This window comes from Perca flavescens, chromosome 11 (genome assembly GCF_004354835.1).
Source record: "Perca flavescens isolate YP-PL-M2 chromosome 11, PFLA_1.0, whole genome shotgun sequence".
Lineage (NCBI taxonomy): Eukaryota > Metazoa > Chordata > Actinopteri > Perciformes > Percidae > Perca > Perca flavescens.
In genome coordinates, this window is record NC_041341.1 from 17,331,209 (window position 1) to 17,343,321 (window position 12,113).

Genomic DNA, 12,113 nt, shown 5'->3' on the forward strand with positions numbered 1-12,113 from the left:
CTGTCCGCTCCGTTTACTGCATCTTGAATTTTTCATGTGAGTAACCCCTGTTAAATTCAGAATACATATGTGTTTGTATGAACATAAATTGATCTGTTTTGTACTATACTTCCACTACTTACCCTTTCTTCCTGGCACCATCCACAATGTTGAGTATTGCACTTCTGTTGGATTTCGGGGTGTTGGGTCTCTCTGACTCAGAAGTGGCTGACTGGTTTTCTGTTGACTTTTTTTCTGGGACTGATGTCAAAAACATCAAGAATACATTAATACAATCTGCCTATATCCTACAGTACTCCACCTAATCATTATGGTTTGGTTAACAGAACAATGGGGAAACTCACTGATTGGACTACTCATGATTGTCTGTTTGATCACGTCACCACTTGGCACTCCCTGCTCAAAGCGCTTGGACCGCTCCTCTAGGAACCACTCTCCTGTTACCACCTTCAGCTCCCTGCAAACACACCATCCAGCTATTACTGGGAATTCAACACCTCAACATACCTAAAGTATAAATGAAAAATCCACCAAAACTCTTAAATATCATCAATCAGTGAGTTAGGGTTTCTGCAGTGTTCAAAAAGTTAAATGTAAGACTTTTAAAGACTTTTTTTTAAATATCATACACAATGCAATTTAATACCTGTTTCACAGTTATACTGACCAAAGCATGAACACTATCAATCAAGTGCATAAGGTATTGACATCACATTGTTGTCAGTAATTTAGCTGTGTTACAATAATTCCTAATAATATCATTAATTAATCATTAAACAACAGAAAATGGATGGATTAACTATTTAAAATTTTTTGCATTTGCAAACATTTGCATACTTCAAGCAGTTTTTTACTTGTTACTAAACTCACTCAAAAACATATTGCGGTCACAGTGTGATTATTCAGACTAGCAGCGGTGGAGGACTTTGTATCTCTTCTATTTCTGGGATTTAATTTGTATTGTGTGTATGTTGAGTGTGCAAAGTGATTGTAGAAAGAACCCACTGTTAATTGATTTCCATGAACAGACACAAAACCCTGATGTTTGCCAGTAATGGTGTAGTTCGTTCCTAACAGGTCATTGTAGCAGAGCTGTAATATCTCACATCACTTCTTTGTCTAGAATATAGTGTATAAACCAGTGGTACCCAAAGTGGGTGGCATGGAAAAAGATTTGGTGTCATAAACCATCTGATCCAAACCATCTGGAGACCATTCCTCTTCTAAACAGTAAGCGGTTTGGTCCCTGCAAGGCATCGCACTTACGAGATCTTGGCACAAACGTTACACCTCCACTGGCGTGCTTTGGGATTTGTTACACGGCAGTCGCTACAGATGCGTAGCTGACACTCCTTGCAGAGATCTCCGCGGTCAAAGATGAGTCCCAAACTCTTCAGGCAGCGAGCGCACTGTCGCTCCTCCAGCTCCTTGGCTCGACGGGAACCTTTTCGTTTGATCTCCAGCAGCTCATTCTTAAGCTTCCTGTAGGGTAGAAAAAAGGAAAACATGAAGGGACATAAAGAAAACTCAGCGTGAGAGGAGCGTGATATGAGCGTGAAGTCCTTACCGTATCCTTTTCTCCTCTCGTTTCCTCAATTTCTCATCTTTCTGCAGCACTTTCAGGATAATGTCTCTTTCATGTTCCAGCAGAAAGGAGAGGTTCAAATCCTCCCCGACCTGCTCCATTGGTCCCTCAGTCTACACTCGGCCAATTAAATCAGCCAAGCAGATGTATTGCATGGAAAAAGGCAGAAAAAACTACATTTTGCTGCAAAGTGCTCCTCTCTCGGTTATGTTCTGCCCACGATTGGGTTGTTCTTCTAGAGCGGGCATAGTCTGAACTTTGTCCCTTCAGTGTTTCTTCTTCCGATCTTCTGTTTCTTGTGGAAGCTAACAAGAGGTGACCACTCTCAGGAAGCCTAGATGAGGTCAAACAGACACAAGGGGAAGTCAGTAAAACATGGCCGACATTAATAACTTAGAAAACGATGGGTTGTTCATTGAAGTGCTTGTCTTTTTCTAATGTAAAAAGCATTAAGTAAAATAATCTAATGATTTACAAGATTACCAGAGGAAGAACAAGTAATTGGTAGACATTTGACAGCTGCACCACAGCTCAACAACCTCCCAATTAGTCTTCAAGCCTGACATTCATAGCACAACACCCCCATTTCTCAGCTTATATTACCAAAGCTCTATCTTTCCTTGCAATTCATGACAAGACTTGATCTAATTATCAGCACACCTGCATGCCAGTTCACACATAATATAATATTAAATTGGCAGACGCTTTTGTGCAAAGAGACTGACATTTTAGCTATGCGAGTGGCGTGGCTCTAGGGATGGAAATGTCAGTCTGTCGGTCCTCGTCTTTGGTCCAGACTGAAATATTTCAACAACTGCTGGATGGATCGCCATGAAAATTGGTAGAAATATCCATTCCCTGCCCAGGATGATGTTTAATAACTTTGGGGATCCCTTAACTTTTTCATCTAGCACCATCAGCAGTTTCAAATTTCAGTTTGTCCAATACTTTATTTAATGACTCAATACTTGCATGCTAACACACTAACATAAGGGGATGGACATGACATTAGCATTTTTCTCAAAGCACTGCTGTGCCAAAGTAGAGCCTCACAGAGCCGCTAGCATGGCTGTAGACTCTTGTTTTCCGCAGTGTGCACAGAAACTCTGATTTACTCTGACGCCACTGTTACTCAGAGAAATGAAGAGATTTGAATGCTATACATGAATACACACACAGAGATTCTCACTCTAGTTGCAAGTAAACTGTTGTAAATAACCTGATTTGCACAAAAATGGCTTTCCATGCTGTCAATGAAACCGAACGTGCAGATCAGAAACTAATATATGGGATTATATGAGGTGCTGAGGAGACAGACAACATTCTGCCAATGCTTGTGTAAATGAAGTTAGGAAATAAAAATTGAATGGAGTGGAGGGATCTTCAAAAGCACACACCAGCCTCCTTCAGTCCTTATTCATTACAGTCTCTTTCATCCTCATCCTTTCTTCTCTCGCCTCTTCCCTTCACTTTACATGAATTAGCACTAATAAACTGGCATACATCATCTCAGCTTCATTTGCAACCAAAGGCACATCATGACATCAGTGATTATCGCATTTTGAACTGAACTGCAGCTGCATTGTAACCAACAAAGAGATTTTCCTTCACCTTTAAAGCGTGATATGGGGATTTAGTAGAGGAAATAATAGTGATTTACAGATATCTTTGCATTTAAAAGACTCAAACTGCTGAATATAGATATGCCTTGCTCAACTACTCACTGAGGTCAGGTCAGTTCTGTTTTAGTTGAATCTCTTAGAAAGGTGTTTATATGAAGTTAATTCAACTTTATAGGGTATTTGGAGGATGTAGTTTGTGGTGCTTCTAATATTAAGTGTGCCTAAATTCATACAAATGCGAAATCTAAGAAACACAGCTCAGTAGCCTACACACAATGCAATACAAAAATGACCATAAAGCTGAATGAACACCTCTACAAAACAATTGAATGTAGGATTTATTGCAGCACTGTTGTATTAAACATTAGCTTTGCTAGGTTTAATAAATTGGCTAGTGATGGTGTATGTAAAGCAGGAAGTCAAGAATGCAGATTATAACCACACAGAAAAGTCCAAGCAGCTGTGCCACATGATACTTCTGACGTACTGTGCTGACTTATACTCAACAACATCAATAAAGCGAAACCAATATTTATCTGAGCCTCTACCATATTACAGACGTGCTGTAGAGCACAGTGTCTAGAGTTTGAATTGTGTGTTGCGTGTTTCCTGACACAGCCCTCCCTGAGTACACACTGCATACATTCCCAATGTCGTTCTCTCTGCCCTGAGTAAACACGAGTCAGGAGACAGTTAAACTTTGGCTTCTGAGCAGAGGAAACACACTCACTTCTCAGCTCTGCACTAATAATGTAGCTCCGGGGAAAGCACGGTGACTCACTTTGCTTTCTCAACACAGTGCAGGGAAGGTTTTCATCTTTTCCACAATTCATGTCATTCAAACATGTAATGGATCTGGGCTCCACTGGGGGACATCTGGCCACAAAGCCACATTGTGGTCTGCTTGGTGGTTAGTAACTATTTGGCATTTTACCACCAGTTAGGCCTAGTCGGCCTAACTGGAAATAACAGAAACAGAAACAGAAATACTGGGCAAAATATGAGTTTGAAGTCAGAAAACAAGGTCACGCGATGCCTTTAGAACAATACCTTCATCTCAGTCTCTGACTGTGTGTAGCTCCATACTGGGCTGTTCTGCTAGAAGGAAAACCTTCAAATGTTAACAGTTTCATGGGATCTAACAGTGTTAGATGACTCATTTTATTTTATTATGTCCTAAGATTGCAAAAGGGTTTATGTTTGTGCTTCATACACCAGGTTATTTGCTTTGGATGAAGCATATGCAAATAGCAGCACTAAGGCTGAGCAATTTTATCGATTCTGCGATATAAATCGATATTTTTTCCCCCAAGAAAGTATCGATTTTTATGCCGCGAGTATTGATACATAAGTCCCAGTCATATCCCCCGTGTTTACCCCCGTTCACGTTGCAGGAAGAGCGATTTGGTCAGCCAGCCCTTAGTGTCGCTGTAGAGCAGCCAACGTCAACTGGCGGCCCTCCGCCAAAGCTTTTAGTCTGGCCCCCAGAATAATCATGAATTCACAAAATGTAAAGAGGAAAAAATGCGTTCTGTTATTTATCATTTCAAGCATTTAGAGCAAAAACCCAGCCCCCTGTATTTACATCTCTATTCACATGCCGGGATTATGTAGCCTACAGCGATGCCCGAGCTCCACACACACGGCTGAGCCGAGATGTGTGTGCGTTAAAACACACACACACCGCTGAGCCGAGATGTGTGTGTGTTAAAGGTTAAAACACGCAGCACCTGACTGGGAACGATACAGAGTTACCAACGGCCGCTGGGGCAGATGAACTCACGCTGGTCTCTTTTCTGTAAATAGGCTACAATTAAACCTCTGTGAGTAGAAAGCCAATACTTATCAATGCACTCACCTGTGTAGACCGGCATACATGTAGAAAGCGATATTTCAATCTGCTCAGTCCACCGCGCTGTTTTACGCGATCACAGCTCTACTCTGCAAATAGCGAATTTTTACAAACAAGCTAAAACAAAAGCTGTCGGTTTGTAGTCCGTTTATCTTAGGTTGCCGGGAATCTGGAAATGTTGACAAATTCTTGTAAACGTCACTGCTGGCTGAACAAACCAAACTCTCCGCTGGAGCGGACAATCTGGAGCTACTTAATATGCACGTGAATGACGCGATCGTTATGTTCAGTGATGATGATGATGATGCTGGTTGTATTATTTTGCAACAACATCGTTTCATTGCAAATGAGGCATACATGACGAGTGCATAGCCTGCTTATCAGTCCATTCATCATTAAAGCTGGGCTTCTGGCTTTTCCACGTCAACTTTTCGCTTCAGCGTCTTTGACGGTGACATGTTTACCTGACAACAGCCTTTCTTTCTGCAAGCATTTTCCACCAATCAGGATTCTGCATACTACAATAATGTTTCCATAATCACAGACTTTAACCATCACTCCTCAGTGAACTGCCTCCTAGTCTGAGATATTTTTCTAGTTAAAGAGCCAGTTATCATTATGGAGTTTCCATGTTTTTTAGGAGTTTTCTCACACTAATACATGTTAAAAAATAGTAACATTAAGAAAGTGAAAATTTCGAACAAGAATAGGCCTATTAGGTATAAATTAATTTTATTTTCTTTATTTGAAAGTCCGGCCGCCAGAGTGATTAGAAAAATTCTGACAAAAATGTAGTTGATGATCCCTGCTGTAGACTCTCGGTCCAGTCAGAGACATATATTGTGTAATTGATGTTTTCAGTTCAATTAATTAAATCCAAGTAAATGGAACACTCACAAGATGTCACCAAAATCACTCGGTCCCCTTTAAATCTTTCAGAAAATGATGTAAGTGTATCGAAATATATTGAATCGTATCGTTGGCTGAATATCGAGATATATATTGTATCGTGAGCTGAATATCGTGTATCGTATCGTGAGAGTATCGCTACAGCCCTAAGCAGCACTATTAGAAACAAGAGCTCAGTGGGGCTTTAAAACACAAGTATGATGGTATTTTTTATATTTTCCTTATTGCCAACAAATAAACAATAAATTGATCCTCCTACTACCAAGTATTTTCTGTGTAGCCAAAGTCTGATGAACTGTCCAAAAACTATTAACAACACAGTGATGAGCCACACTGTTGCATCTTCCTTTATTACTATGAACATGGGTATTATAGTTTATTATGAGTTCATCACACAACGTCCTGCTGCTGTAAATACTCTCTAGAGCACCATGGCTGTGGCTGAAAACAGTCCTCATTTACTCCTGTTTAAATTACATTTGCAGTGCAGCTGATTAATGAATTAACTGAGCCTTGAATGAATGAAACTACACTTGTGAGCCTTTTGAAGATTTACGTATTTAGAGAGTCAAAAAGTACTGAGAGACACATTGGCACGTTTTGATCTTCTAATGGGGTGTATTTATAATATGAAGAATATTTTTGAAATGAAATAACCCTTTAAAAATGCAGCTTCGCTCACACTATCACAGGCATGTTAATTACCTCTGTGATCATGACGTTAAAAGGTTTTCCTCTCTAGGCTTCAGTGCTCCTGCCATTTAAACAACAAACATGCATTGAGATGGTTATGTAATACAAGCAGTAACGGTCAGACCTCTTAAAGCTGGAATATGCTGCTTACTGGAATTCTGGTTTAACTGGAAGTCTTTGTGAATGTAATTTGGTTACTTGAGCATTAAGTTGCACATAATATTCGTCTGCGTATACGCCCACATCCAAATTAACTTACAAAGTTAAGTTGAAAATGAAAGAAGCATGTCCATCACATGATTGACTGCCAACCTGCCCCCCCCATATTCCTCCCTCTTGTTCACTCCTGAACTTCAAAATGATCTCAGCAGAAGAGCAGCAACATTTAATCAGTTTAGAAGCTTTGAATGTATCACACACCTTTCTCTGTGTAAATGCGGTTACTAGATCTTTCTGTGAGAGTGTTACAGGAGGATAAACAAAGTTGAGAGAACATTATGTGTGTGGTGTATCTTTGCAGAAATGTGGGTCATCTACATCCTCATTAAATTGAAAATTCATCAGCTTCAACTTTAGCTTTAGTCTTGTTATTTCAGAGAGGGGCAGCAGCACAGATATTTGTTGCCTTAAAGATAGTAAATAAATCATACAGTAGTTCTTTCACCTTGTATCAGCAGATTCTTCATCTCCCAGGAGGCTGAGGCTTTTCCAGATCATTTATTTATTCATTTACTTTCTAGCATGTTCACTACCACACAATGTTGACAGAGGTGGCGACAGTGTGAAGAGCAGTGTGTCCAGATCATTAATAAATTAAGCAAATTGCCAGTTCCATGTAACAGACAGTTGCACAAGTCTGTTAACCCTTATTCTGTGTTAATGTATAACCCTTAAATCCCCCTGTGGTAATGCACAGGATGCTGTACGTTTTCCTCCTGAATCATTAAAGTGAGATGGCAGTAGTCAGTGATGATGAGTGGCAGAGAGCGTCTCTGGTGACCATTAAACAGCAAGTCACTTCAGCTCAGCCAGAGACCTCCTTCTGCCGACGGCTGTCAGCCAACACAGGCTTTTATATGGGTCACACGCACACTTACACAATGGCAGACATGCATTAAGTGTAGAACACATTAATTATTAATCAACAAAGGTCCATATTGACAAATCTCACAGCTAGTTACACAGGTGCCACGGCACACAGCAGAGAACAGAACATATTCTAATATAATGTATCTCCGCTTTGGTATTTTCTGCTATAACAAGTTGGGGTGTTTTCTGGACTCTAGGTACTTTTATCAACACCCAACAACATCCGGGCATTTGCTGCAGTCATGCCATGTGAGAGTTACCATAATTACCAGTTTACCACGACTTGTATAATATACTCATCACATCATCGAAAACTCCTGAAAGCTCGAATATTTACACGAACGACATACAACATACAACGAACATACAACGAAGGGAAGTCTGAAAGTATCAAGAGGCGGACTAACACATTATTAATTTTCATCTTAACAAATTAGCAATACCAAAAATGTTGAATACCACCAGACTTATCCTTTAAATCCAAATTTAATGGATATAGTGTCAGTACTTTTAGCCATTTGAGTTGTCCAATGACGTGAACACAGTTGACACATTTTTCATATTGCACATTCATTTGATCCTTCGGTATCTTAAAAAAAAAATATTGATTAGTGCAGCTTATGTATTTTCATTGCCTTTGAGTTCTGATTTGTAATATTTTTATTACCTTCGCCAAGGAGGTTATGTTTTAAATTTGGTTTGTTTGTGGGTTTGTCAGCAGGATTATGAAAAAACTACTGGCCCGATTTTCATGATACTTGGTGGAAGGGTGTAGCATGGGCCAAGGAAGAACCCAATCATTTTTGGAGCAGATTCAAATCCCTGACACAATTTATTTTTCACTTTTGTTAACATTGCGAGATAGGGCATTTGTGCTGCATTCATTTGGTGACAGAATAATCAGAAAAATGAGTTCCTGACTCATGAATTCACACTGCATTAACATTGTGAGATAGGGTATGCCTCGGTGGAGGTCTGCGCTCTAGTGCCCTTCTAGACTTTGTAATATTTCTCTTTTGAATGCACAGATGATCCATTCTAGATTACCAACCCAAAGATGAGCCACAGCCACCATTTTTGTAGTTGTTCTTCCTATCTGAACATGAATTATTTAGAGAAATCAACCACTACTTGCCCATTGCCTTCAGTGAAAGGAGGACTCACACATGACAGCAGAACAAACTGGACGTTGAAGCCAGGCAGGGTGTTAAATGGCCTAACTCCTTTATTAAAGGAGTAAATCCAGGGAGAAATATCGTGACAATGACAGGTGTAGTGATGATCAAAGCACAGCAACACTTAGCAGACATAAAATGCAATTGCTTTTTTAAGTAAGAGGACAAGATGAAGGGCAAAGCTCTTACGATAGATTTCTTCACATAAATCCCAGAGAGTCAAGCCAATCAGATTTACCAGCAGTGAGTCTACAACAGACAACAGACTGAGAGCGCTCTTTATAAAGCAGTGACCGAGCAGCTTTGTGTCTTTTGGAGGAGACTGGAGAGGTTTCCAGGAAGAGACACGTTAAATGATACATGACTTGTTCGTCCAAGTGGAAAAGTATCCCTGCCTGTGTGTACTTTTCACTGAAGTGGTGACCTCTCTGTCTGTCTCTCTTTTTCAGTCTCTTGCTTTGTCACTCTCTTACACCCCCCCCACACACACACACACCCACACCCCCCCACAGACACACACACACACACACACACCCCTCAGGGCAGATAACATATCCGCACCACTGCAGTGTACTAATAACCCTCTCTCTCAGCTTGGAGACCTGTCAGACACACCGTCCGTGTCACTGCCAATCATCCTCTGGACTTTTTGCGTGTCAATAACTCTGCTGAAACACAGCACCCATCATGGTTTGTCAATCAGAATCCAATTTGAAACCTTAATTACTTGGCTGGCTCAAAGGTAATGAAGCTACTTCAGACGGCAATATCAACAACTCACATCCGTCAAGCTTTTCGCTTGCAACGGTGACTAGCATTCTGTCCTCGCCAGATTTGGCCTTTTGTCTCTGATTATGAGTCTACGGGGAGGGTGGGGATGTCAAGCTACAGCTGAGAGAAAGATCCACGATAATAGCAGCCAATCCTTAGATCTAATTACTAAACAGGCCGTCTACAAATTGTGCATGCTTGGACTGGAGATGAGTATTAGCACAGGAGAGAAGGTTGACTTTGTGAAGGCCGGGGTACGCTTGAAACAAACTAGTTCTTGTGTCTATAGGCAAAAGTGTTTGTCGTTGCTCCGAACAGCCTCACTCAAAGCCGGGGGATGAAAAGTTGTCTGTCTAAAGAGGGGCATGAGATGATGATCGCTCAAATGGGGATAACATCACACACTTTCTGACAGTCTCTCCTGAAAGGCATTCATGGTGTTGCACTCATTTGTAGACACAAAAAGTGACAGAAGTAGTTGTGTGAGGAATAAAAAAAAAGAGAAAGAGAACATTTCCTCCTCCACTCAGAGTTGTTATCTCTGCCAAGGAGGTTATGTTTTCGGTTCGGGTTTTTCGGTTTGTTTGTCGGTTAGCAGGATTACAGAAAAACTACTTGCCTGATTTTCATGAAACTTGGTGGAAGGGTGTAGCATGGGCCAAGGAAGAACCACTCACATTTTGGAGTGGACCCAAATCATGGGGCGGATGTGTGACCATGCCTTTAACATTGAGAGATAGGGCGTTTGTGCTGCATTCATGTGGTGTCAGAATAATCGGAAACATTAGTTCCCGACTGCGAAAACTCCCACTGCATTAACATTGTGAGATAGGACGTGCCTTGGCGGAGGTCTGCACTCTCGGAGTACCCTTGCAGTTTTTATTTTTTGTTTGACACCAATGTTGTTTAAAGCAAGTCCTGCCCAAACCACAACTAACATCTAAAACGCTGCCCTTACAGCCATGGTGCACACATGTCGCAGCCACCATAACATTATAACCCTCACAGGAGCCGTCACCAGTAATGACCTATCAAGCTGGCAGTTCTCCATAGTTTCCTGCAGGGCTCAATGGAGCAGAAAATAGGAAAAACAAACTAACAAAGTTAGTGCCTCTGTGAACCTAATCTAGGTCTTCTCTGTCAGCTGTCCTCTCGTCTACTCCCACTACTCCTTCCATTTCCTGCTCCTTTCACCTTCACTGAACTCGCCTGCATCAGTATTATCTGAATGCTGCTTCGTTGTCCTCGCATTGATGAGTTGTTGTGTCATTTCACCCACTAATTAAGAGGAAAGGGCAGCGTGGGCTCAGGAAAAGGCTACCACTCCTCCAAACAGACCGAGAGAGAGAAAGCACAAAGATTGAAAATGGATGATTTGGTCATGTTGTTGGGTGTGAATGGAGGAATAAAAGACTACCAGGAAGAGAAAAGCAGATATGGGCTTGAAGGGAGTAGGAGCAAGAAAGTTAAATCAGGTGTTCAGTGATGGCTTCAATGCAAGTTAAGTGTTCTGAACTTAAAAGCTTTATTTTTCATCAAACAAAACCTCAGTGTGTGAAAAATACAAAAAATAAAGACTTTTCTCCTCCTCGTACAGCAGATAAAACACAGCAGTAGTACTGTGGTCACTGTAGCATGGAGCTAGTATTTTCTTGGAAATTGCTTTATTTAACAATACTGTGTTATAAAACGTTCATGTTAAAAATAACCTGTTATGTTAAAATTGCATCACCAAAGATAAAAAAAAAAGGATTCAGACAATTTCCTGAGCTGTGAAGTCTAAAGCCAGTGAAGCACGACAAAGTCTTCACTCAAAACAGGCTTTCCAGATTTTACAGCCTTGAATATTTCACATATTGCAGAGAATATTAGGACTATCAAAGCACCCTTCAAAGAAATGCCAAACGGGCGCCCAGATAGCTCAGTTGGTAGAGCGGGCGCCCATATATAGAGGTTTGCTCATCGATGCAGAGGCCACGGGTTCGGCTCTGACCTGCAGCCCTTTGCTGCATGTTATTCCCCCCCTCTTTCTCCCCTTTCATGCTGTCCTGTCAAAAATCAAACAAAAAAAAGCCAAACAACAATCGACCTGGCTTAAATTCTGCATGATTCTAAAATGTCTTAAATGTTTCTGGTATGCAAATCTACAGCCGTGTCATCTAATTTAGTCATAGTGGTGTTTTGAGCTGAATGCTAACATCAGCATGCTAACATGGTCATAATGACAATGCTAACATGCTGATGTTTAGCAGGTGTACTGTTAACCATCTTAGTTCAGCGTGTTTGCATGCTCACATTTGCTAATTAGCACTAAAGCACAGCTGAAGCTGATGGGAATGTCATTAGTTGTGTATGTGTTTAGTCATAAACTGCAACTGCCCTGGAGCCCAGACGACCTCTACACTTGTACTTTGCGA

At 40.9% G+C, this 12,113-nt stretch overlaps 1 protein-coding gene across 5 annotated transcripts in view; it reads right to left on the reverse strand.

Annotated features, from left to right (window-relative positions):
* The window catches only part of sytl5 (synaptotagmin-like 5), a 35,532-nt gene that overhangs the window by 13,925 nt on the left and 9,494 nt on the right, over positions 1-12,113 (reverse strand). For 4 of the 5 annotated variants that reach the window (XM_028591299.1, XM_028591300.1, XM_028591301.1 and 1 more), the window contains exons 2-5: positions 1,568-1,919; positions 1,267-1,482; positions 345-457; positions 123-240 (exon numbers count right to left, since the gene is read on the reverse strand). In XM_028591299.1, coding sequence (XP_028447100.1) covers positions 123-240; positions 345-457; positions 1,267-1,482; positions 1,568-1,686 — 566 coding nt within the window. In that variant the 5' untranslated portion in view covers positions 1,687-1,919. Of the gene's footprint in view, positions 1-122; positions 241-344; positions 458-1,266; positions 1,483-1,567; positions 1,920-5,065; positions 5,096-12,113 lie in introns of those variants that run through there. The other variant, XM_028591297.1, reaches the window with a different exon arrangement.